Source organism: Vipera ursinii (genome assembly GCF_947247035.1).
Source record: "Vipera ursinii genome assembly, chromosome: 1".
Classification (NCBI taxonomy): Eukaryota; Metazoa; Chordata; class Lepidosauria; order Squamata; family Viperidae; genus Vipera; species Vipera ursinii.
The window spans coordinates 104,426,321-104,454,277 of record NC_139512.1 but is presented as its reverse complement, the minus strand read 5'-3'; the positions used below and the strand labels follow the sequence as shown (position 1 = coordinate 104,454,277).

General features: G+C 40.3%; 1 protein-coding gene across 1 annotated transcript; it reads right to left on the bottom strand.

Moving 5' to 3' along the window:
- Positions 1 to 601: 601 nt before the first annotated feature.
- On the bottom strand, positions 602 to 3,913 carry CDKN1C (cyclin dependent kinase inhibitor 1C). The gene is made up of 3 exons (XM_083368125.1): positions 3,014 to 3,913; positions 2,309 to 2,432; positions 602 to 1,349 (listed from the first exon to the last, which is right to left on the bottom strand). Exons 1-2 carry the CDS (start codon positions 3,609 to 3,611, stop codon positions 2,314 to 2,316), a joined length of 717 nt encoding a protein of 238 aa, XP_083224251.1. The 5' UTR covers positions 3,612 to 3,913; the 3' UTR covers positions 602 to 1,349; positions 2,309 to 2,313.
- Positions 3,914 to 27,957: the final 24,044 nt, after the last annotated feature.

The window sequence follows — 27,957 nt, the reverse complement described above, 5'->3', positions numbered from 1 at the left end:
TTTCCCTCTGAGGTTATGTTGTGCAGCTGCATACCCAAATTAAAGTTGTTCAATATTTATTATGACTATGTCTAGTTGTGAAAGTCATTTCCATGGAATCCATACTCAAGGGCTATTACTTTGAACACAAATATGAACACAAATTTCTCAGTTATTCCAATCTATCTTACTGCCAGACCCCATCCCATGATGGGGGAAACTAGATTTCTAGATAGATATCTCATATAATATATAATTGAAGACCACTACTTTTCAAAGAATATACACAGGGAAAGGATAAATTAATAACTTACAGGTAGGCTTCATTTAGTAACTGTTTTGTTGAGTAACTGTTTACGTTATGACAGTGATGCAAAAGTAACTTTACAATCAATCTCTGCATTTACCACCTTCGCAGGTCTGTAAAGTAAAGCTAAAGCACAATTTTCACTTAGCAACTGCTTTACACAATCACCAAGTTACTTGCCCCAATTGTGGTCACTAACTGAAGGACTACTTATACATTAGCTGCATTTAGGGAGGATTTTAAAAAGAAAACAAGGGTGCATGTGCATTTGTGCAATGTTCTGCTTAAAAGTGAAAGTAAAAGCAAGAAATACAGTTAACAGACACTTGATTCCTTTTTATTTTAACATTGTAGCATAGGTTTGGGATGGCAGTGGTACAGACCAGCTCAGGAACCTTATCAGATTTCTTTCAAGTATAACTAAATGTAATTTTGATTCATAGCTACATTTTGTGAATGCAAAATCCCACTATAAAAATAAATTTACATTTTTTGTAAATAACAACAAAAGCAAATATATATGGTGCCCTTTGGCTTAACCAAATGGGGGAAAACACAAAAAACTCACTACTGGGTGTCAAAGGTATCCATCCATCCACCTTTTGACATAAATAGAAAATATAAGTTAGTATAACTCTTTTAAGTTGTTTGCACTTTTTTTTTACAAATTATACTTTTGTTTTTTTGTGGGGTTATTTTTTGCACTGAGAATTCAGCAAAGATTAAACATTTTATATAGGTGACTTTAAAGCTTTTACACTTCTGGCCAGTGTACGCACATTAGGTATAATACATAAAAAAAAAACATAATACATTGCACAGTTGTAAATTAACACTGCTCCGTCAGGCGACTGTTAGTCAGCCACTTTTGCTACATGGAGGTTCAAGCAGTTCCTTCGGGGCACGAGTTAGAAGAGGAGCGGAAAAAACAAAACAGGCGACTTCTTCCTTAGGCTGGTCTAGTCTGACTCGCCAGCCCCCTTTGACACACGGAGAGGAAGGGCCTCTCAAGCTCTTGGTGTTTCCAAGGAAACAATCACTTCGGTATTATATAGTGCAAAATCTGAAAGAGAAAAATCACCACCAATCAAGCATGTGCAGAAAACTGTCCCAGACACTGCAGCTCAGGGGGAACAGGCTAGCACAAAAGCTGGGCCACTTTTTACTCAGAAAATCCACGAATGAGTCAACACAACAACAACCGTGGAGTCTTGGGAGAAAAGAAACAAGCCTTCCTCCTTTTTGTAGTGTTTTTTCACCAAATGTCACCCCAGGAGCATATATATCTGCCCAATTATAAAGTCGTCTCCAGCATATTTTTTTTTTAAAAAAAAGGCAGGGTTATTCGAACAAGCAGGCCTGGCCTGATGGGTTTGGGGTTTTAACATTATTTTAACTTAACTTACCACATTGGGCACAATCATTTAACTTAAATAAATCTTGTATCCTGTATTCTTATTTTTATTGCCCTGTACACCGCCCTGAGTCCTTCGGGAGAAGGGCAGTATATAAATCAAATAAATAAATAAATAAATAAATAAATAAATTAAATAAATTAAATAAATAAATAAATAAATTTCCATTCTCTTCCTATTCTGCAAGGGGTTCTTCCCTTCGGTCCTCCATCCAAGTTAACAGATGGATCCACAATCAGGAAGCTCTTGTGCTCAACGAGTTGTTGTCCTTCTCGCTGCTGCTCTCTCACCATCCTCCCGAGTTTTGTACTAATGTACTAATCCGGCTGAAACTGAACCGTTCCCCTCCTCTGGTGGAAAAGGAGCCGAGAGGCTGACCTTGAGAACGGTCCAGGACGGGGGAGGGGGGGGAGAAAGCGGGGGAGGGAGAAGAGGAACCTTAAAGCAGCGTTTCCCAACCTTAGGAACTTGAAGATGCGTGGACTTCAACTCCCAGAATTCCCCAGCCAGCTATGCTGGCTGGGGAATTCTGGGAGTTGAAGTCCACGCATCTTCAAGTTCCTAAGGTTGGGAAACGCTGCCTTAAAGCGCCAGCAGGCGCTCTCACCTCGTTCATCGGAGCCTTTTCCGGGGTGTCTGCTCCTTAGGCACCGCTGTGACCGAAGTTGCCATCGGGCTGCTATGATCGCCGGCCACTCTGTCTACGACTCTTTTCCGCTTTGCGAAGAAATCTAGAAGATCGTTAAGACCCAAAGAAAGGGATAAAAATATTAGTCGGGCTTTAGGGGAGCGCGGCAGCCCAACTTTTTAGTTTGAAAGAGACACACCCATTAGAACCAGGACCCGTCGAAAAACAATCCGTTTCGCCTACAAGGGACCCGCCCTGCTGGGCTCTTTGCACGGCCGTCGACCAGCCCCGGGTTCTTGGCTCCCCCTGTCCTCCAACGCCGAGCGGTGCAGCTAGTACGGTTTGTTTACGTCGCAAAAGAGGCAGCCGACAAGGGCTCGCCTGCAGAGCGCGATGTGCTGCGTAAGCATTTTCCAGCCCAGCCCAGCCCAGCCCCAGGGACCTGTGCGGAATCTTAAACAGAGCCAGCGCCTCGGGGCGACGTTTAGAGGGCACTCTCCAGAGCACGCATCGCGTGTGCGTGTGTACGTGCGTGGAAAAAAAAAACCACGGAGGAGATTACCTTCCCACATAACTGGGAGGTTGGGGGCCGCGAGTGACATATTTTAACGCGGGCGGCTAAGACTGATGCAATGTCTCTGCCGACGCAAGTGCAACGCAGCCCGAGGCTCGGTTCTGCCTTACCTGTGATGTGAGCTACGCTGGTTGACGACGCTCTTTTAAGAGCCGCAGCGACACACGGGACAGGCTTGATTATAATCCCCGAGTAGCTGTGGCGCTCGTCGGCCTTGTCCTCCTGGCTGAGGCGCTCCTCGCCTGCCGACGTCGTGCCTTCCAAGGCGGCCGGGTTGTCCTGCGGGCTAAGCGGGGAGGGAGTCGAAGAAAGCCCCAGCTCCTGGTGAGGGTCTCGGGGATCGAACTCAAGAGACGCCACCTCATCTCCGGGCGGAGGCGTCGATCTAACCATCAGCACCGGGAAGCGGCACCTCCCAACCTGTAGCGTTTCCCTGTAGAAAGCGGGCTCGGATTCTCCGTCTACCTCTTCCCACTGCAGGCTCCCCGAACCGGCCAGCGGCGTCTCGCTTTGGAAGTCGTAGCCCCAGCGCCTCTGGCCCTCCTCGCAGATCTCCCGCAATTTGCTCTTCAGCTCCCGCTTGAGCTCGTCGTGATCCACGGGACCAAACAGGTTCCTGCACACCCCGGTGCGAGCGTGCAAAGGGAATGTCCGGCGAGCCGCCAGGCGCTCCAAAGCCGAGGCACTAGAGAGGTGCACGTTGGACATGATGGTGGCGGCAGCGGCGACGATAGATAAGATCGGGAGCGGGCAGGTTCCTTCACCCGGAGGTGGCGATGGCGAAGAAGGGAAGCGGAGCGTCTCCGAGCGTCTTTACAAATCCAAATCAAGAGTCGAAGTGGAGGAGGACAAGGATTTCGCCGCCCTTTAGCCCGAAGAACCACCCCGTTGCGCCCCAAACTCACTCTCGCTAACCCGCCGCACCTCACTCTCCTTCTAACCGCCTGCCCGGGGGCTGCTTGGCTTTTTAAAGCTCTCACCGAGTGAGTTCGAGCAAAACATCGATTAGCATAATACTATTTCTCTGCAATAACACTCCTGCCATTGGTAGAGCCTCCGTTCTACCCAGGGCGTTGTCCCGCCTAGTCCCGTTCTCTATTGGACGAAGAACCCAGGGTGGCGAAGCGCCAAAACTCCCTCTGGCCTCGCCATTGGGCGGCGTGGCTTGTCCGTCGTGGCTGTGTTTTGGGGGTGGGGAATGGGAAGGCGGTGGCGGGGATCGAATGTTTTAAACAGCGCCTTGAGTAACATGACACCCGGCCCGTGCGCAGCTCTCGGCTCTCTTTGTTTGCAGTCGCCAACGGCTCTCTTCGTTGCGATCGTACTTCGTTGTTGTCATTGCCGTCGTCGTTGCTTTTTTTTTTTTTTAAAAAAAAACACAAACACAAAACTTTGAGGAAGTAGCGTAAGGAACAGAATTTGAGTCGTATGAATCCGGGGGTGGGGGCAGAGAGAAAAAGATACGTGGAAGGCCTGTTCTTTTTGGTTTAACCCAAGCCTCGGGTAACTGAAAAAAAATTGGAATGAAGGGGGGCTTTAAGAAAAGAAAAACAAAGCTAGGTGACTATAAGCACGTCAGGACGAGACGGAGCAAACGCGGGTTTCCAAAGCCGGGGCGGGTCGGATTGAGCGGGGAAGGCTCCACCGTTTGGAAACCAGGCAGTAGGGTTCTCCATAGATCGTGGATTGGGGCGCGTTTTCTCGGGGGACTCCCGATCCCGTGGGATGAGCGCGGTTCGAATTCCCCTTGCAGAGGCAGGATCGCTGCACGGCTGCAGGGTTGCGGTGAGAATGGATACGCCCGGGCGAAGCGTCCTGCTGGCATTTAACGTAGGCTTTCTGGCTTTGCCGCAGGGGGCTGCGTTAAAATAATGTCTTCGTTTAACGATCTCTCGTCAAGAAAGCGAGGAAAGTTCCCTTTGTTCGCTTGGTGGTGTTTTTTGTTTTTTTCTTCCAGTGGGGAGATAACGACGCTCTGCAGTGATCGGGAGATCTAATTTGTTGGTCTCGTACTTTGAGCAGCCTTTTTTTTATTTTTTTCGGCGAACAGCGCGCAGTATTCGTCCTATTGGTCTTTGCGGAGGCAGCCGTTTTTGCTGAGGTTTAAGCCCTTCCCTTACACCAAAATAGGAAGCAGTGACTCCTGTTACCGTCAATGGCGATTCTTGACTCATTGTTCTTCCAGGGATTGAGACAATAATTCTGCCCGGAGGGAGACTTCCGATACCAGAGATTGACAAATGGGAGACTTCAGCCGTAGTAGCAAGAGTGCGTGGTATCCTGTGTTGCGCAAGTGGATAACTGCTGCCTAAGATCTCATTCATTGTTCAGAATCCACTCACCGAGGCCACCGCAGCACAAAGCGAGAGAGCCGACACCACAGGTGCCACTAAAGTGATAAGACATCTGGACAGAGGGAAGTAAACTCAGCTTCAGGATTTTGACTGGCATGGGCCTAACGGGTTGAGGCCATTTGTTACAGCATATTTTAAAAATATATAAAGAATGGGCATTGGTCATGTTAATATTTATTTTAAATGGATACATATCCTTTTCTAAAACCAGTGGTGCTCACTCCAAAACAAAATAAAATCAAGTTTACATAAACAACCGTTTCGTTTCTGCTTTGAGTAAGGAAAATTTAAATGTAGAATTATGCATACCATGAGTATTGGATGTGGCTTTTTTTAAAGGCAGCAAACTGCATACTGTATACCGTATGTACATAAGGAAGCACAGAATGAAGAGGAAGAAGTATTAGCTTGAATTTGTACATATGTAAGGTCAGAATAAGGCTCTTAAATACAAAACTAAAATTATCCAACAGAATTTATTCAGAATAAAAGAATTTATTCTTTTATTCAGGAACTCAAGGTTGTATTCATTGTGTTCCCTCCTATTTTTCTACACAACAACTTAAGTTGAATTGAGAAAAAGTAGCTGTCCCAAAGTCAATGAGTAAGCTTCCATGGCTGGATCTGACCACTCCTAAATCGCAACTTAACCACTATGGCATGAGATGGCTGAAACAGACCAATAGATAACAGAAATAAATCAAAATGTGATGTTGAATGAGCAAGTTTGGTGTAGTGGTTAAGGCACCAGGCTAGAAATCAGGAGCCCGTGAGTTCTAAAAGGTAAAGGTTCCCCCGCACATGCGTGCTAGTCGTTTCCAACTCTAGGGGCCGGTGCTCATCTCCGTTTCAAAGCCGAAGAGCCAGCGCTTTGTCCGAGGACGTCTCCGTGGTCATGTGGCCGGCATGACTAGACGCCAAAGGCGCACGGAACGCTGTCTAGGGGCCGGTGCTCATCTCCGTTTCAAAGCTGAAGAGCCAGTGCTTTGTCCGAGGATGTCTCTGTGGTCATGTGGCCGGCATGACTAGACGCCAAAGGCGCACGGAACGCTGTTACCTTCCCACCGGAGTGGTCCCTATTTTTCTACTTGCATTTTTACGTGCTTTCGAACTGCTAGGTTGGCAGAAGCTGGGACGAGTAACAGGCGCTCACTCTGTTACGCGGCACTCGGGATTCGACCCGCCAAACTGCCGACCATCTGATCGACAAGCTCAGCGTCTTAACCCACTGAGCCACACCTTAATTTGAAAGCCAACTGGGTGACTTCATGCCAATCACTTACTCTTAGCCCACTCATCTCACAGCGTTATTGTGGGGGGGGAAATAGGCGTAGATGTGTTCAGCACAAATAAAACTTTGGCCCTTCATGGGCATAGCAGGAAAATAACAAGAGATACATCCACTAATGCTAAACCGAGCACTCTCATGTCAACAAACATTCAAGAAGAAATATGTTTGACTAGATATTAGGAAAAGTGGAGTGATGTGAGATTTAGTGAAAGTACTACAGTTGTAAGGAATAAGTTTGAATTAAGATGACATTTGCGGAAAATTTCATCACAGCCCTGGTTTATAGTTTGCTTTTTATTAAAATTAAATGTTCAAGAGGACCATATGGCTCTTTGCAAAATAGCCTGAAGGCCAGAAAGATGCTGTTCAGTCAGCAGTTCATAAAAAGGGTACTGTGGTTCATTGGCACTGACAACACACCTCATTAGGCAAGATACAAACCTCTGTTGGCAAGGAGTAGGATGGGACAGAAAGAAAAAATAAAGATTAGCCATCCAACCCAGGCCTTCAAGTGAAAACAGGTGATGAAATGTTAATTCTTTTGATTTCACAACTTATCAGATCTATCCACAAAGGAGGTGATAGAACCAAAGCCAATCTGGCTGCAGAGAGCAAATAATCGTGGTCATACTATTATGCTTTTAACAATTGGTCCTCTGCCAAAAGAGACAGCCTTTTTCCCCCTGAGGCTTGGTAAGAGTTACGGTAACTAATAAATGGTAAGCCCTACAAACTAAATTTTGTTCATTTCACAGTTTACTTAGGTCCTGGTGTGCTCTCCTATCCTATAGATATGGGTATTTATATCCGGGTGTAGATAAGTTCCTAGGCAAGGAAAGTGTATTTAAAGTACATTGTGTATCAGTGTACAATACTTTACTATAATCCAAGCAAAACAGGTTACCTGGATGTCTTGCAACAGAGTTGTGATGATATCTGTCATGTTAGAGCTAGCTGAAAGGAAAAGCACAGGTGAACTTTCTCTAGTTTAAACATCACAATATCCTTTTTTTGTAATATATTTTATTGATTTTTTTAAAAAACATAAATCACAATAATTGGTGAACAGTGTGTTGTCTGGGTTACATTTGTAAAACAATCATAACAATTGATTTCTATAATCCACAATCCACATAATGGTTTTAGTTGATTTCCTCTTTTCCCAAAATATCATCTTTTGCAAACATTGAGTTAATACAATTCTTATTGTTTTGATAGATGACAAATATATATTTTTTCCCAATATTCCTGAAATTAATAGTCACATCAATATAACATTTCTTTTCTATCCAATCATTCTAATTGCCTTATCATAGATCCTGTTACAGTCCTTATTTTAATTTGTTTTTCCCACCAAATTCTAGGTATTCTCACTGGTTAAGATTTTTTCAAAAATTAATTACATTTAAAAATTTAACTCTATTTTTCCATATGAACCATCTCACAATTTTACATTTATTAAGGAATAGATAGAACAATGAAAAAACAAAACAAAAGGAGAGCAAAAGTAAAGAAACATAAAAAATAACATACTACTTAAAATATATATCCCTCCTAAGCTAATATATATTTATTTCTTATTTTCTTATTCTTTTTAACCATAATTAAAAATATGTTTAATCTTTAAACATTCCATTTAATACATTTAGTCATCTAGTCCTTTAACTCTTATTCAAAACATTTTAATCCATTATAATTTTCTTAAATTCAATCACTTTTAAGTATTTAAAACATTTCCTTTATCTAAGTCATTGCAACTTTTTTATATTATTCATATCAAGAAAGAACAAAAAAGCATACTATATTATTTAGGGAATTCATCCCTTTTAGAATGACATATATATTCCAAAACCTTTCTATTTCTTTAACCATATTCAAACAAATGCTTCTTTTTTAAGTATTCTCTCTGGTAAGTCCCATCATCTATTTTCTTGGTTTCTACTTTAGTCTTTTTCCTTTGCCCAGTATCTATCTTAATCCATGTATTTTGCTGAATCAAAAAGTTTTTCTGTATGTTCATAAACGTTGCTATAGATATAAAACGTAAATCAGGTGAAGTGTCTTTGTACGGGGCTTCTGCCTTTCCACGTTTGTTGAAAATCTTTTTCTTTCTCTCCGCTTCTCTTATCATTTCCTTTCTCTCCGATGTTCCTGACATCTCTACAGTCCATTTTATCCAATCTGTTTTCTTGTCCTCAGATTTATTTTTGAATAAGTTGTTTTTTTCCAATTTTGCGAATTTTTTTTCCACTACAATTAAATCATATTTCCTTGTTTTGTTAAGTTCCATCTTTAAGTCTCTATTCTCAATTGTATATCCATTTATCTGTTTTATCTGCTCCTTCTCAGTTGTTATTTTCTGGGAATTTTTTTTGTTGTAGAGTTAACTTGGAAATAGATTGATTTATATTTTCAAAGTTATTTTGGATTTCTTTGTGGTTTAAAGTCATTGTTGTTTGAATTAGTTGCAGTATACTATATATCTCCTGTGAAATATTTATGTTTTCTTGGTATGTTCTTTCTACTTATCTCTGATCCTTGATGGCCAAGAATTTGAGTTTTTCTCTTCCTTTCTTTTCTCTTCAAATAGCTTTAGAGTCCCAATTAAACAGATATTTATAATCCAAATAGTTCAAAAAAGACTTTTTGCCTGAAATTTATAATTCTCTCTTTGTCTACAGCACAGATTATTGTCTTTTTTTGTCACAGCTGTTCTTTGTTGTTAAAACTTTGAAGGTCACAAACACAGAATAGCTTTTCCCAGGTTTTGCCAAGTCTTATATTAAAGTCATAACTGTCATAGTCTTCATCCACCACTAGGTGTCAGCAACTATTTGTTTTTCACTTCCATATATTTTGATCCTCCATAAAAAGATTAATTTGCTGCTTCCGTTAGTAAAAGGGTGGTGCGGAAATCCCCCTCCTTCCCTTTCGGAGGTATTTTGCTTCTTGGGGATCTTTACCAGGAAATTAAATATAGAATAGAAAAAAGAAGATCGAATTCCTCACCCAGATTCAAGCACGATGTTCACAGTTGTGCTGGTTAGTGCTTTTGGAGTTCGGTTGCTAGTAGCTTGGGCTGGTCGATGCAATACGGCCAGCCTTTCTCCTGTCGCATTAGAAGGCTTTTCCCAAATCGAATGGAATGGCCGCTGCTTTTCCAGAATCGCTGGAGTACCCTTCTTTCTTTGTCACCTCTCTGGGGGGACTTAGACCCATTTAGGGTCCCCAGGCAGGGCGAAATTAGCCGTGGGGGTGCGGAGAATCTGTAAGCCCGCGACCGGTCACTACTGCGCAAAACCGGAAGTCTCTAAACATCACAATATCCTATCCTTGATCAGTTTTATATGGCAGGATCTTTTTGCAGATATTTTTAATATCTCAGGAAATTAAGGGTTAAAAATAAAAGTAGAGCCTCCTTCAAGAAAACCTTGGCTTGTGGCAGCTTGATAGCCAAACCACTGTAGTTGTCTTGGCAAGCATATGAAAGTTGTTTTGCCCTTGCCTTCTAGGATGTTTTTACAACTTCCCAGTCTCCTATCCAAATCCTAACCTTGTTTGACCTAACCTAGCTTCTGAGACAACTAGGTCAGACCAGTATTTGATGCAATTCATAGATTTCCACAGTTGCTGTTTTTGCTGTCAAAAATGCAATTCGGTACCACTTGCACCCTTTTCTGCTTTCAATGAGTTCCTCTCCACCCTTATTACTTTGCTCATTCTATTCCTTTTTAATATGTTAGGGAACTGAAAAAGCTAGTAGCCATTTAGCTGAGGAGATGCTTGAAAGACTTGAATGTCTTTACGTGCCTGAAAAACACGAACACTGCAAACAGCAATTTAAGCTATTTAATAAAGATCAACAGAGCAACCCCAACTCATACATTTGCTACTACAAATCTACCACCCATAGTGTTGCTACTAGCAGGGCTTTTTTTCCTCATAGAACGCTCAGAACGGAGTTCCGGCACCTTTTTTGGATGAAACCTTGTAGGGTAGGCAAGGCGGGTTGTATGACGTGTGAGTTCCGGCACCTTTTTCTTTTACAAAAAAAGCACTGGCTACTAGTGATGTTAAATCGCAGCTGGTACACTCAGGAAATGAGGTAAAGATTATTTGGGGATCCTTTGAATCTGAAGCTCAAATTGGGTGCATCAGTTTGGCAAGGCAGAGCATACAACAGGGAAATGCCAGAAGTGGTCACTTAGGTTTTAACCGCTTTTGATTTCTCCTACATTCAGAGTAACTGCTGTTAAAAAGCCAGACCAATAATCTCTTCCATTTCCATATCATGAATGCAAATGAGGAGGATGACCTGGTATTTATGCAAGACTTAGAAGAACAAATCCTCTTCTGGCGTCTCCCGATGCTATGGAGTACCTTTTGTGATTTTGACAGAGATTCCAGTTGCAAGCCTAGATGTAACCAGAGACAACCAGGATTAAATGATCTGTGCTGGTTACCTATCTATTTAGAGTACCAGAACCTTAATACGGATGGAAACTGGACATTATACAGGTAGTCCTTGACTTATGATCACAGCTGAGCCCAATATTTCTATTGCTAAGCGAGACATTTGTTAAATGAGTTTTGCTCCATTTTAGGAACTTCCTTGCAACAGCTGTTAAGTGAATCACTGCAGTCATTAAGTTGTTAAGTGGTCCTGGCTTCCCCACTGACTCTGCTTGTCAGAAGATTACAAAGGTGATCACATGACCGCGGGACACTGCAACCCTCATAAATACGACACAGTTGCCAAGCGTCTGATTTTGATCATGTGACCCTGGGGATGATGCAACAGTCTTAAGGGTGAAAAATGGTCATAAGTCACTTTTTCAGTACCGTTGTAACATCAGTTGTAAATGAACAGTTGTAAGTCGAGGACTACCTGTGACTGCATGGTGCCATGGAACATCTGCACCTTGTTCCTTGGCCTAGTTCAAAATGCTGATGTTGCTTAGAAATCCTTTCACAGCTTGTGGGGGGGGGGCGCAGTATCTGGAAGACCATTTCATTCTATACATTTGTGCTTGAACCTTGACATTGTTACCAGAGACCTTGCTTGGAGTGTCCTCACACTTAAGGAATATCCCCCTTACCCACCCCTGAGAGGCACATTGGGTGCCTACATACCAGTCATTAAAGACAAGAAAGATTTTCTTTCATTTCTGCTATGTTTAACTTCAGTTGTTTCCTCTCTGCAATCTTTTTAAGAGATTGATCCGATGCATATTTTAGAGTAGGTCTTGCTTATTTTAACCTCTCAATTGTGTTTTTGAATTGTGCAGGCATTGAGGCTTGTGTTTATTGTGTATTGCTTGATATTAACTGCAAGATGACTCATAAATTTTAGTAATCTAATATTCTTCAACTGTGACATTAATGCATTGGCTCCCAACAATAATTGAGCAGAATTAACCATATACCTACTGGAACAGTTACTTAACAAACCCTTAACAAAATTTTCTGGGAATCAGTTGATGGTATGTAATTGCAAATGCTAACAACATACATTAAGTCATTAAGTTGGCATTACCATTATATTAATGATCTAATATTAATTTTGAAGAAACTGTGTATTTCTGGCTCTTGATACAATGGCATGATAAACCTGACTTAGAGATTCAGGAAAGTGTCAGTCTCCCTTATGTGAGAAAATCTCATCAAACCCTTATTCCAACTAGAAGTTAGGAAACAATGCTCACTGTTGGGAAAAGTAGAATATACAATGGAAGAAAATATCTGAGTCCTCTGACATAACTATCCTCTTTTAAGCAACTTCATGTCCTCGTTAGTTTTTTTCCATTCTGAATTTCTTACCTCATATTTTTCTCTCTGCCTCTTATTCAGCGAGAGCCTTTCCAGATGGAAGTTAGCTTTCTTCCATTTAATTTTATATTTTCAGAATGCTGCTTCAAAAAAAAAAAAAGGAAAAAAAAGCACAATCCGACTAAGGCTAAACTTTTTTCTTCGCCGGTCCAGAACATGACCGTTCTACTTAGTTATGCAGCAATCTAATCATATGCAGCCCCTTGTGCTTTTCAATTGTATTTATCTTTTGTTGAGTCAAGGAATGCAGCACAAGAAATAGATGTGACTGTATCAAAGGTGCAGTGTAGAGTGGCATGTAGAGTGGCAGCTTCCAGAGCCTCTCCCAAAAAATTTGTAAGAAATGATGATTTTTCAATCTGATAGTAGAAGAACATTATCACAACCTCTTAATTCCAGGGAGTTAACCATACTACTCTTTATGGTATTTCATTCAAATACATTGCAGATAGTTTAAATTTTAACATGGTTTCTTTCTCTTTGGCCTATTTTTTGGAATGTGGCCCCTGGCACGCCTCCCTAGTATGGCCCTTAGCCTGAAAAATGCAGTATGCCCATAATTTATGTAATACTGAGATGAACAAAGATTCCTCTTTCCACATCACTTGTTATATGGCACAACTTGGCAGCTTCCATGGACATGCTTTTCTATTTAATACGCTGAATTAATTAAATATAAAAGCATTTCCAAAGAGTTTGCCAAGCCATACTGTGTTTCCACAAAATACTCAGACTGCAACATTGTGGTTCCTATTTTAAATTCATTTATAATTCTCTGTCTTCTGTACTTATCTTGACAAGTTTCTCTCTTCAGGTAACTGTGATATGTATAATTCTTAATGTATTGTTAATACACATCTCTGCACATACACAAATAACACTCCATAAAAACTACTGAGTTATCCTCCTCGTTCTTCTGTTAAGATTTCTTGGCTATAGTTATTTCTATCCTGAATATCATTGTCATGTCAACAATAAACACATGGAAACAAGTAACAGTTTTGGAAATATCAAGCTAGTAAAAGAACTTCCAAACAAAATGTCCTGAATTTATCCATATGAAAGTTGGCAGATGCGATTCCATCAGAATGATCACTTTTCCTGCAAATATCCATTTGTTGCCAAGAAATATAAAAATTATTGGCAATTTTTAAAAAGTAATGTGTTTAATGCAAAACCATTGCATCAAGTTGTCTGAAACTTGATATACCTTGTTCCCTGGTCAGTAATAATTCCTTGCAAATTTCATCCAATTTTGTCAAATGGGAAAATCATTTAAGATTATTTGCCATGTTGGTGGAAGATACAGAAATACAGATTTCTGAATCAAGATTGGATTCAAGCCCTGAATTAAATAAAAAAAATCCTTTGGATTAATCTAATATGAAGCAGACAGTTTTCTGAATTGCTCTGTGGGATTCCAGATTTAATGTTGTGCTCTATATAAACCACTAGCAATTATCATCTAAGAATGGATAGCCTAACTATATTTAAAATGCTTGTGTCTGCCTCAGCTCTACCAAAGGACTTGAAGGTTCAGCGGAACAATAGACTGGAGACATGTAGCTGTTGAAAAGATGATAAAATTCAAATTGTTGTAATTGCGTGAAACATAAGGAAGATATTTTTTTAAAAAAGTTATTACCGTAGTCCTTGTTTAACAACCATTTGTTCAACAAATGACAATGCTGAATTAATAATAATTATGGCCAGTCCTCAAAAGTTATGTCTGTTGCAGCGCCCCCAGGAATCTGTGATAAAAATTTGGGCACTGGGCTGCCCGCCTGTACTTATATCTACAGTGCCCTTCAATTTCCTCCACCAGCCCATCTCCCCTCCCAGCTCTGCCCTTTGAACTGCCCTGCACTCCACCCTCCTGGATGCCCCTGGTGCCAGGGGGAAAAATACGGTGAAGATCAGCTGGGGGTGGCAGAGGAATGCAAGGCAGCCCAAATGGCAGAGATGGGAGGGAGATAGATGGTTAGGAGGGCATGCAGTGGTCATAAATGCAAAAGGGCTGCCAACTTGAAGCAGAAGCGAGCACAGCAAGGGCAGGAGAAGGGTGAGGTCCTCACCTAGAAACAGAGTGGTCCTCACCTACTAGAACTTCCATTGCTAAATGATGATGTTTCACCTAATGACTGCTTTGCTTAGTGATGGGACATTCTGGTTCCAATTAGGATTGTAAAGCAAGAACTACCTGTACTTAAAACGTTGGAACATTTATATGGCACTAAAAAAAGGCAGTACAATGAACAATTGTTTTATCTATCTGGTACTGTCTAAAGTATTTGGGGCTGAAGGAGTTCCATAAACCCCAAAGTACCCCTGAATGGAGTAGGCAAGAACACCAATTTCACACTAAAAAACCTCAAGCCTCCACACTCAAACAGCTGGAAGATTTTAGCATCACCTTTTCTGTGATATGGCACTAGTGATGCTCTGTACTCCCCGCACCAATGGTAAGAAAGGAGAAGTGTGTCTCACTACTAAAAACTAGCGTACAACCTCTGTACTTAATTACTTTCCAATGACACCAGGAACAAGCAAATATATTTTACCTACGGTACTTAAATTAGCTGAATCTAATTCTCCCTGACCAGGAAATCTGTATTAAGGTCTGGCTTTCAGTTAAGAAATGCATAAAATAAGACATATGGATCAAACTATGACTGATTAAAACTTTGTCCTGAGAATTCTGCATATTACCCATGTTTGAATTATACCATTCAGTTCGAAAGCCAGAAGGATACTTGAAGAACTGAGCTATCTGTTAGGTAAATACATTGCTTCTATTGTGGGTGACAATGAAATGAGGCATTATTGTGTGATATTGAATGGTGGCCTTCAGTAGTAGTAAAATACAAAGGATCTGCAAGCTCTAGCAATAAAAGTCAAGGAGCACAGTGAAAAAATTGGCCTAAAATTAAATGTAAGGAAGACCAAACTCATGAAAGAAAAATAGAACACTCAGCCTTAGAACTGGCAATATATTGAAGCGGTGGGTAGTTTCTGCCTATTCATATCATCAACAGTAAAGAAAGAGACAGTTATGCAGACTAGCGCTTGGTAGAGAAGCCATAAGGAAAATGTTGTGATTCAGGGTCAGCCTGTGAGTTCGGCAGTTGGGTCGGATGACTCAGAGGAGGAGTGGGGTGTTGAAGAGCTTGCTGAGGGGGTTGGAGAGCTTGCTGAGGGGGTTGGAGAGCTTGCTGATGAGAGCCCTCAGCCAGGCCCCTCCCACCTGGTCACGACGGAGACCCAGCTGTGTGAGCCTGACAGCGTGGATGAAGATGACCCACAGCTGGGCCTGTTCAAGGATGCCTGACGCAGGAGGTAGTCAATCAGGAGTAAACAGAGGAAGGCAATAGGGCACCTCGGAAGGAGGCAGAGAGAAGCCACGCCCTGAACTGTATAAAAGGGGAATGTGTGGGAGGGCTGGTTTGCTGACGGCAACCGCTTGAATAGTTCCTGTTTCATAGCTCCTGTTTCATGGTTGGTGTCTTGTTTTGCTCTGTTTTATGTTAATAAATTTGGCAGGCTTTATTCCAGCCTCTTGCCGTTTGTAAAGGGGTTGTCCCTGCTTTTTCTGCAGGGACGGTAGCAGGCTGGTACAGAACAGAAAAGGATAGCCAAATGCTGTAATATGTGTATAACAAAGATCATGCAGGCCAAAGTATTCTCTCTATGGAACCAAAGTTGGAGTGTAAAGAAGTAGGACAGAAAGAATACTGAGTTGAGTTTCACTGTTATGGAAGGCTCCCCAGAAACAACCAAGAAAACAAACAGCAAACCAACCCACATTTCTCACTTGAGGCACACATGATCAGGCTCAAATTATGCTACTGTGGACACCTGTGAAGACCTAGCGCTCTGGAGAACCTTCTAATCTTGAGAAAGGTGAAAAGAAAGTGAAGAAAAGGATGACCAGCGGTAAAGTCAATAGACTCAGTTACAGTGGTAATGAACACACCATTGGAAGACTTGAAGGACCAGGTCACGCACAGATCATCATGGAGGAAAAAAAATTATCCAGGTGGTCGACTTGATGGCCCATAATCATTAACCAACATAAATGTTCAGAAAGTTTTATGTTCCACAAAATGTCTGGATTGTATAGTGTTTCTGAATGCAAGTCTAATCCTGCTGGCTGTACTCCAGTAAGTAAAGAAATATTTGTCACTTGAGAATTTATTAGCATACACATATGTGTATGCACATACAAAAAGATATTACCCAATGGCAAAATAGTAACAAAGAAAAAATAAGTCCCATATTTTGATGTAGGTGAACTGATAACAGATAAGAAACATTACACACAGAAAGAATATAATAAATTTTAGAAAAAAACAGCATATGCTTTCAGAGCAAAAAAAAGACAATCTGTGGGGAAATGTGTGTGGTCTAGTATAATTGGATGAAACTCTGGAAAATCAACTGGGGATTAAGCAATCTGAGCTAGCGGGTTTTTCAAAGGTCACTATTTAGAGAAAATGCATAAGAATCCCCCAAAATGAGTACCAAAGGCATTTGTAAATTCCACAGACAATATCTAACTTCCAGGTAAACTGTCTGAAACATATATAAACCAGGGGTAAACAAGGGATATTTGTGGACACCCTCATGTAGATCCCTTCCTTGGTGTTAGTTCCTGCCCTACCTGACTTTTTTTAAAAAAATATTTTTTCATTTAGAAAGGAAACTGGCATATAGAACAAAGTGCCAACCTCTAATTTCAGCTTCATTTCCAAGCATGTCTGTCAATCTCATGTAGGTTATTAGCAAATGAAAAAAGGGTGGTTGCAACACAATCCTTTTTGGGGGTAATTTGCTTGTGCCAACCCCTCTTGTTCCCCTCTCCCCCAAAAGGCAAGGTAAATTGGAAAACTAGAGAGGGAAATAGATGCAGGCAGAGCAATTGAAAGCAGCAACACAATCCTTTTGTTTTCGAAATCGGGGCTGCACTGCTTCCAAGGTGCTGCTTTACTTAAGACCAAGGGGTCTCCAATTTTGGCAACTTATGGACTCACAACTGTGCTACTTCATGAGCTGAGCCATCAGATTAAACCAGCTGTTTGGATATATGCTGAATTATAAAATATTTTATTTTAGAGATTGCTACTTGCTATGTTTAAGACTGATTGTTTTTGATCGATTTTTTTCTGCTGCTTTTGATACAGATGAATATACTTCATATATATTTGTTATCATATTTTTGTTATTAAAGTTTTAATAGCAAGAGTTATTAAAACTAATGAGTTAACCATCTAGAGACTATGAGGATTGAAGGGGTAGATCAATCACATAAATATATGCAAATAAAAATAAATGCAACCTTATGCATGTAGTTTTTTAGTTGCATGTCATCTTTCCCCAGAAGTCAATCATCCTGAAACCAAGTTGCTCAATTCAACTTATACAAATAGATGAATTTATCTTTTCATTCCCTCAAATCACATGGAGTGTTCTAATGGTCCAGAATAGCTAGAAGTGAATCATTTGCTAATTTGCCCACAGTCTCTCCTAAGGAGGCCCAGCCATCATAAGTAACATGCTTTAAATGGCCTGAGCAGAACACTATGACTGCTCTGAGTAGTTGTGTTTTCTCCTATCTATATCACTCTTGCTGTCTCTCAGACTTAATTCATGATAAGGTGTTCAGCAAGGTTAGCTTTGGGCCAGCCATTAAAATCCAAGCATTATAGAGTTGAGGGTCTATTGACTAGCTGGAACCAGACTGATGCTCCATCAATGTTCTGTAGGCAAGCTTGTTAACAGACTTGCCATAACCAGCTCAGGTTTGGAAATCAGGATGAAGTTGGGACTGGCAGATAGATATACGTCTCTGCATTATTTAAGCATCACCCTGGAAACTGATATTGGAAATTGGATCTTGCATACTATTAAGGCACATAGAATGCTAAAGCAGTGCTTCTCAACCTTAGCAACTCTACAGCATATTAATTTCAATTCTCAGAATTTCCCAACCAGCTTGTTGGATGGGGAATGCTACAGCTGTGTTTCTCAATCTTAGCAATTCTAAGATTTATTTGTTATGGCTGCCCATCTTGGCAAGGTGTCTCTTAAAGATGTGTGGACTTCAACTCATAGAATTTCCCACACCTGATTCATGCTGCTGGGGAACTTTGGGAGTTGAAGTTCACACATCTCAGACTTGCTAAAGTTGGGAAACACTGTGCTAGAGATTTTTAATAATATAATAGTTTTGCAGCTTTTTGAAATGGTGAGATAGTAGGAGTTCCTCCAAATGGCTTAGGTACTTCTGTTGCAAAGAGAACGCTGAAATGTGTGCATACAGAATTCTACTTTTCTTGCCCGATACTAAAGAATAACTGCAGTATGATTACCAGAAAAGATTGTAAGTTGGTTATAGGTCCAAACTATCAAGAATGGTTAAAGGATCTGACTGTGTTTTAATCTACAAAGAAAAAAGAAACAAAAAGATGAAGGGCAGTAGGATAGCAAATACCTGAAGAACAATCACACACTAAAGGGAGCTGATGTATTTGCTATTATTGCCTCAGAGGGAAGAACCAGTGAATTAAAGCTACAAGGAGGAAGTTCAGGCTATTTATTAAGAGGAAATTCCTGAATGTACTAAGAGTCAGCCAGTGGACCAGACTGCTTTATGAACTAGTGAGTTCTCCTTGATAGAGAGTTCCAGAGACTGGATTATCTGTCAGAGCAGGAAATTGGACAAAATGATCCTTAGGGTATCTTCCGATTCTGTGATCTGTATATTTGATTACAATGTGCTTCCCTATATTCTTGCCTTGTTCTGTTTTCCCCACTGCTATGTGGCTATGTTTGAAGATCAGCTTCCCTCTGAAGAAAGAGGAGTTTGAATTCTTCTGACTTAAATTCTAGTTTACGTGCCAAGACAACAATGCCAGTTCTTTCACAGGGGGGTAAACTGTCTCTTTAATTACTTTATGGTTATTATGATCTGCAGTTTGGTTCATTTATGCTTTTCTAAAATTAGTACAGCTCACAAAGATGATATAATTTTAACCGTGGAGAATAAATAAATCTGCTCCATTTTTCCACCACCAGAATCAGCTTGATATTTCAGGAGGCTGATGAGTCTCTTATTTTTCGGTGTCCATGTCATTTCCAAGCTCATGCTGTTCCGTGTATACCAGAGTGCTCCGTTTGGTGCTTCACAGCTCCATCATCCTCAGAGAATAGGAATTGTATTCTGCCACATCTGGAGGATGTCAGGTTTGTATGATATATGTTTTGAACTAGCCATTCGTGCCAGGCCAACATACACATTCTGTGGACTGCTCCATTCAGTTCCAATGGAATGGATGTATCCTTTTCATTATATCCAAGAAAATTTAGAATGGATTCAAAAGAGGATAACGGAAACTGCCCTAAGAATAGCAAGCAAGTCCTAGGCAGAACGCTTGAAGAAAGGCTGAAGGAACTCAGTAAACCAAGCTGCAGAACATCCCATAATCTAAACACAACAGAAAATTATACATTAACAGCATTGTGAAATATGGAAATTATTATTACAGGTTGTCCACGACTTAAGACCACAATTGAGCACAAAATTTGTGTTGCTAAGCAAGATAGTTGTTAAGTGGGTTTTTCCTAATTTACGACCTTACTTGCCACCGTTGTGAAGTGAATCACTGCAATAATTCAGTTAGCAACTGGGTTGTTAAGTGAATCTGCCTTCCTTAATGACTTTGCTGGTCAGAAGGATGCAAAAGATGATCACATGACCTGCGGACACTGCAACTGTCATAAATATAAACCAGTTGCCAAGCATCCAAATTTTGATCATATGACCATGGGGATGCTGCAACGGTCGTAAGGGCAAAAAACAATTGTTAGTCATTGTTTTCAGGGCCATTTAACTTTGAATGGTCACTAAATGAATGACTGAAGTCGTGGACTATTTGTAGTGACAGTGGTAGTAGTAATAACAGTATTTAGTATTTTAAAAAATAACAACCAGAAAAAGAGCTAAACCGCCAAAAAAGGTTATCATTATCCACTCTTCCAATTCCAAAAGGAGCATAGATTGGAATATGTCCCATGCCATATCACCAGTGTCTGGTAATGGGGAATAACTGTGGTTACTGTGATAGTAAAAAATCTCACAGATAAACAAAAAAAATCAGAAAAAATAGAATTACAAATGGTTATTTACAATTAAAAAATAATGTGTAGTTTGATGGGATTTGATGCTGGAGGTATTTGGAAAATTGTCCAGATAAAGGCTATATACTACTTATATTCTGCAGAAGTTTTCAATAAATCTACAATTCACTTTTTTATTACTTTCCACTGTTTTTAAAAAGTTATGCTATGCTGAAATGATATTGTTGCATAATTTTTCAAATGTAATTTTGTTGTAAAAGCAGTTCCTTTAAAATTATTGTTTTTAAAGAAGCTTACACCAATGAAGCCTTATTCTCCCAGTTACCACTTTAAAAACCTGATAAAGGCCTAAATATGAGGGAAAGATATATTTATTCATGCTTATGAAATGAGAACACATTTTTAATATATTTTAAAATTAAAATATGTTTTTAATTTATTTGAATGCTGCCTCCATCACTAAAGTAAATCTAAACATATATTTCTGATACACACACACACATTTTCTACAGTATTAATATACAGCAGTATTTGAGGAGCTGCCACAAAGAAAAGGGGGTCAATTTATTTCCCAAAGCACCAGAAGGCAAGACAAGAAATGATGAATAGAAACTAATCAAGGAGAGAAGCAACCTCGAATTAAGGAGAAACTTCCTAACAGTTAGGACAGTTAAAAAGTGGAATGGCTTGCCTTCAGAAATTGTAGGTGCCTCATCAATGGAGTTGTTAAAGAAAAGACTGGACAGCCATCTGTCTGAAATGGTATAGGGCAGGCATGTCAAACTCACAACGTCACGTGATGTTGCACGACATGTCACGATTTTTTCCCCATTGCCAGCAATGGGGTGGGCGCGGTTTCAGCGTGATGCATCCGGCCATGGGCCGGCAGTTCAACATACCTGGTATAGGGTCTCCTGCTTGAGCAGTGGGTTGGACTAGAAGACCTCAAAGGTCCCTTCCAGCTCTATTCTAATTGTTCGATTGGTTTATTGATTGATTTAGATATACAGAATTCTGGAATGATAGTTTCTCACTGAATGTTAAAATTCAAATCAGAATTGTTCTGGAATCTGGAAATCCAGAACAGTTAACTAATGGAAGTACTTTCTTCTATGTTCCCTAGAATTTTTATATTTTTATATTATAATCCATTTTATGAGTCATGTTATACAGGTGTTTACTTAAGAAAGTAATGCCTTTGACTTTCCTGTTAATTGGCTTCATAACCAGAGTTCAGTCCAAAGGTTGCAATCCAAAAGTAGAAAAAGCCACATACTTTCAGAATTTTTACCATTATCCAGACAGTGAGGGTTTTCCTTAATACAACACCAAATTATAAACAATAAACGTATTCTGATTCTGAGCATGGGCTTGCCAATAGGTTTTGAACTTATTATCATTTTTAACTGTACTTAAGCAACGGTTCCCATGACTCTATTTGTATTTTTAATAAGTTATGAAAATGATAGCTAATGGTCATACCACTGTCCAGCTTGAAACAAGCTAGTTGTTTATCACTGGGCGTGTGGCCTTTCAAATTTCTATACAAATTTACATTCGCAGATATTGAGAAGAGGCATTTTCTGAAGAGAATGAGGCATTTTCCTAACAAGTATTGAAAGCCGTGATTTTTCCTTATTAATGGCAATATTATTGCTTCTGAAAAAAGCTTTCCCCCCTGCTGTATTCTCTCCAGTTGTCAGTAGATATTGGAGGTGTGAAAAGTTGCAAAGAGTTGGAAAGATTATTGTAACAGGAAAGCCACTCACTCTAATCTCTTGGTCATCCTGCAATATAAGCAAAGCCAACATACTGATAGCTATGAAAATTTCTTTCAAATATTCTTATTCCTCAAACTTATTTCTAAATAAATTTTATTTCATCACCCCTAATAAAATAAATCAATAGAAAAAAAGGAAGGTTCTGAATTTTGTTGTGTGATCCTAGTTGTTTATTCAGCAATACATGAAACAGGAGTCTCTTTAATGACAACACAATAGTAATGCCACCATACGATTACAAAAAAGCATAATTGCTTATCCAGTAAGAAACTGTATTTAACCCTCTGCATAGCCATCTCAAAATTTGTGTTAAATCTTGCTCACATATCTTGGGCATCATTTTTTTCGTGTAGGTCTCTCCCGGCCATCCCTTGCAGTTCCATCAAAAGTTTGTACATATTGACTTTTGAAGCATTTTGGCTTGCTGCATTCTGCACGCTGCTAGTCATATCCTGGACATTTTCCCCTTCCACATAATTTTCAGTAGTACAGATACCATCATCTAAGTACCTTTTCCATTAAGTTGCAGGTACCGCTGATGGTCAAACTCTGAATATCATACAACGTGCATCTATGCCTCTGATGGAATTCTGCTGTTGCCATCCTTCATTTAAAGGCCCTGTCAGATGAACACTCAATGTAAAGGTGAACATAGATGTTTTTATCACTGCTGCAGAATACAACCAATGTCACGTTCAAGAGATTTTTAAATTTATTCTCATTAAACAGGAGATACAGAATGCAGGGGGAAAATTACACCGATAGCTCTGCCTTGATTATGCTGAGCCCATTTCATTGATATCTGGTACATTTTTGCAAAACCACGCCCAATGTGAAGTTGTTAAAGGAAAAATTGTTATGTATGGGAATGATTGAACACAAGCAGCGGCTCACTGACACCACCAGGTGGTGCTGTACTGTGACAGGATTGGCTGGCTAGCGCTCGGCGGGAAAACCAGATAAAGGGATTGGCCGTGAGCGTACCTGGCCAGGTATATAAGGGGCACAGGTAACCCCTATTGTTCTGTTCGGTACTTCCACTAATAAAGAGCTGCCATGCTGAACCCTTTGTCCGGCGTATTGCCATGCGGTCGAGAATCCACTACACAATAGAAATGGTGCGATTTTGCTGTCCTTTTCTACCTATGAAAAGCCAGAAGGTTCAAATCCCACTCAATTCAGTAAAACCCAAATGTTGGAAATCTCTGCGTTTGCTCCAGGGTTGAAATGTTCTACCTTGTTTGTTTCTCCTATATTGTTTGGCTGGGACAAAGTTTTGCTGCTAAATAGGTGGAATCGCATTGCGAGAGTAATATCTCCAGGAATGCATTAAAACAAATTCTTCTTAAGACTAAACTAGCCTGCCAACGCTCCTCTACTCTGCATCCTTCTTATTTTTTTCTCATTGTTGTGGTGCTGAGTCATTTCCTGGTTCCTGCTCCCTCAATCTATACCTCTTCTCTGTGCCACTGAGTTGTTTCTCCTGTCTGCTTTCATAGCACTTAAGCTCCACAGGCTTTGTTACAGCCAGCAACTGATTTTGAATGGAAACCTGGCTGTTTTGCAGTTCTTGTACAAGTCCAAAACCTTTTCCCTACTTCTCCAGTGCTCTTATTCCCTTTCCAAATAATAGTGTTGAATGCATAGGGGCAGGCAAGTCAGAACAATGGACAAAATGCATTTGCATTTTTAAGTTCCATCTCTAACTCTGCCTCTTTACATGCAATATCACGGCGGACCTTGCACTGAGATTTCACAACAATGCAAACCTGGTTCTGATGCTTCCTTGCATTGTAGAAAAACCGACATGCATCTCTCTGTTCTCTCTGAAACTAAAAAAAAATTAATAACACAGACATTCCAAGCTTAACAAGGCATGGGGATATTTATGCATTTATTAGTGGGCTGAATATTATAGACCAAGTTTTTAGCATGCTACTTTAGAAATATAGTTGAAGGAGGGGTCTGATCTTGTTCCTTAATTGAAAGAAGTCGAGCGCTACTGGATTTCTTAAAAATGTATTTACAGGGGAAGGGGATTCCAATCACGCACAGTTAAAATGAATTTCTTGAAGGCTAAGCAATACTTTTCAAAAAAATATATATGCTGCATCATTGATAGGTGGTAAATTTGGTAAACCGTTTCAAGGGATTGGTATCTTGGTGTGTTAAATAGTTTATAAATCCCATGAGCTGCAATTTAGTCCATCAATTATATCCATTTCAGCAGCAGCTTCTCTTTTTAGTCCTTTGCTGTTTTGCTAATTAGGGTGGAACTGCTTCTTGAAGTGACAGATACCCACTCATAACAGAGGTAAAAAAAAAACCCATCCTGATGGTACCGCTACATCCTCAAGATGAGCTGTGACCACTGTAATTTTAATCTTAAGGACCTATGGCAGGGGTAGGCAACCTTGGCTTTTTTATGACTCGTGGACTTCAACTCCCAGAATTCCTGACCTATGGGAAGAATGGAATGGCAAGCAATAATTAGATCATCTTGCATTTCCTCTCCCTCTTGAAGTTTCCAGAGCTTTGCTACGTGATATCATGGCATTTGTTCCTTGAAGGGCATTGATGGCCCTTCTTTGCCAAAATAACAGTTTAGGAGGGAGGAATTTCTCTCAATCCCCGTGAATTTCACCCTCAAAATAGTTGCTAAAGCCAGAACTCCCTATTTCATTTTGCCCTCAGGTTTAAGCAAATACTATATCTCTCTTGTAAAAAGCAATTATTCAGCACAGCAATACTGTTCACACAGAGAAAGTATTTTCATGGCGGAAGAAGAGACATAACAGGTTTCAGATCAAAAATGTAAGCATACCCACTTCAATTTGTAGCGCACATTTGAGAATCTGAACATGCCTATTGGCAGCTCCTGAGAAAATCTGAGTGGAAATGACTCTTGCAATCAAGTGATACTTTCACACCATGCAAGTACATGAAAAATATTACCCAGTGATGCTATTTATACTGAATTCTGACTTTGTTCAACAATAATATCTTAAAAGATGGATAAAACTCTGTCTTATACTTTGAAATAAATCCAGTTTGTAAAATGTGAGTAATTTTTTTTCTTTTTCAAATCACACATTAATACTTTAGATTGTATTAATGCATTAATAATTTAAATCAACTTAATGGATTTTTTTTAAATTAACAGAAGTATTGTAAATAATTTAGGGTATTGTAAGAGGAATATTCCCCTTCATGGATTACTGCCTTGTCGTGGTGAAGGGGCTTGCATAATTCAATGAAGCTATGAGCTATGCCGTGCAGGGCCACCCAAGACAGAAAGGTCATAGCAGAGAGTTCTGACAAAACGTGATCCACTGGAGAAGGAAATGGCAACCCACTCCAGTATCTTTGCCATGAAAACCCTATGAACAGTACCAAAAGACAAAATGATATGATGCTGGAAGATGAGCCCCTCAGGTCAGAAGGCATCCAATATGCTACTGGGGAAGAGCAGAGGGCTAGTACTAGTAGTGCCAGAAAGAATGAAGCGACTGGGCTAAAGCCGAAAGGACGCTCATCTGTGGATGTGTCTGGTGGTGAAAGGAAAGTCCGATGCTGTAAAGATTTTTTCTCCATAGGAACCTGGAATGTAAGATCTATGAATCAAGGAAAGCTGGATGTGGTCAAACAAGAGATGACAAGACTAAACATCGACATCTTAGGTATCAGTGAACTAAAATGGACAGGAATGGGTGAATTTTAATTCAGATGACCATCAGGTATACTACTGTGGGCAAGAATGCCTCAGAAGAAATGGAGTAGCCTTCATAGTCAATAAAAGAGTAGGGAAAGCAATACTGGGATACAATCCTCAAAATGACAGAATGATCTCAGTTCGAATCCAAGGCAAACCATTCAATATCACAGTAGTCCTAGTCTATGCCCCAACCACCAGTGCTGAAGAGGATGAAATTGACCAGTTCTACAAAGCCCTACAGCACCTTATAGAACTAGCACCAAAAAAATGATGTCCTTATCATCATGGGGGATTGGAATGCTAAAGTAGGAAGCCAAAAGATAACCGGAATAACAGGCAAGTTTGGCCTTGGAGTACAAAATGAAGCAGGGCACAGGCTGATAGAATTTTGTCAAGAGAATATGATGGTCATAGCCAGGGCTTTTTTTCTCATAGAATGCTCAGAACGGAGTTCCGGCACCTTTTTTGGATGGAACCTTGTAGGGTAGATAAGGTGGGTTGTATGACATGTGTGAGTTCCGGCACCTTTTTCTTTTACAAAAAAACCACTGGTCATAGCAAACACTCTTTTCCAACAACCCAAGAGACGGCTCTACACATGGACATCACCAGACGGTCAACACAGAAATCAGATTGACTATGTGCTCTGCAGCCAAAGATGGAGAAGCTCTATACAGTCAGTAAAAACAAGACCAGGAGCTGTCTGTGACTCAGACCATGAGCTTCTCATTGCAAAGTTTAGACTTAAACTGAAGAAAGTAGGGGAAAGCACTAGGCCACTCAGGTATGAATTAAATCATATCCCTGTTGAATATACAGTAGAGGTGACAAATAGATTTAAGGAATTAGATCTGATAGAGAGAGTGCCTAAAGAACTATGGACAGAGGTTCGCAACATTGTAGAACAGGTAGCAACCAAAACCATCCCAAAGAAAAAGAAATGCAAGAAAGCAAAATGGCTGTCTGAGGAAGCTTTGCAAATAGCTGAGGAAAGGAGGGAAGCGAAAGGCAAGGGAGAAAAAGAAAGATATGCCCAATTGAATGCAGAATTCCAGAGAATAGCTAGAAGAGATAAGAATGCCTTCTTAAATGAACAGTGCAAAGGAATAGAAGAAAACAATAGAATAGGGAGGACCAGAGATCTTTTCAAGAAAATTGGAGAGATGAAGGGAACGTTTAATGCAAAAATGGGCATGATAAAGGACCAAGATGGCAGGGACCTAACAGAGGCAGAAGAGATTAAGAAGAGGTGGCAAAATTACACAGAAGAACTATACAAGAATGAGCTTAACGTCCCTGATAATCACAATGAGGTGGTCACTGACCTCGAGCCAGACATACTAGACTGTGAAGTGAAGTGGGCCTTAGGAAAGCTGAGTAACAACAAAGCTAGTGGAGGTGACAGTATTCCAGCTGAGCTATTCAAAATCTTAAAAGACGATGCAGTAAAAGTGCTACATTCAATTTGCCAGCAAATTTGGAAACCTCAACAGTGGCCACAGGATTGGAAAAGATCAGTTTACATTCCAATTCCAAAGAAAGGCAGTGCCAAAGAATGTTCAAACTATCGCACCATTGCACTCATTTCACATGCTAGTAAAGTTATGCATAAAATCCTACAAGCTAGACTCCAGCAGTATGTGGATCAAGAACTACCAGAAGTACAGGCAGGATTTCGAAGAGGCAGAGGAACTAGAGATCAAATTGCCAACATACGCTGGATCATGGAGAAAGCTAGAGAGTTCCAGAAAAACATCTACTTCTGCTTCATTGACTATGCTAAAGCCTTTGATTGTGTAGATCATAACAAACTCTGGCAAGTTCTTAAAGACATGGGCATACCAGACCATCTTATTTGCCTCTTGAGAAACCTATATGCAGGCCAAGAAGCAACAGTGAGAACTGGACACGGAACCACTGATTGGTTCAAAATTGGGAAAGGAGTCCG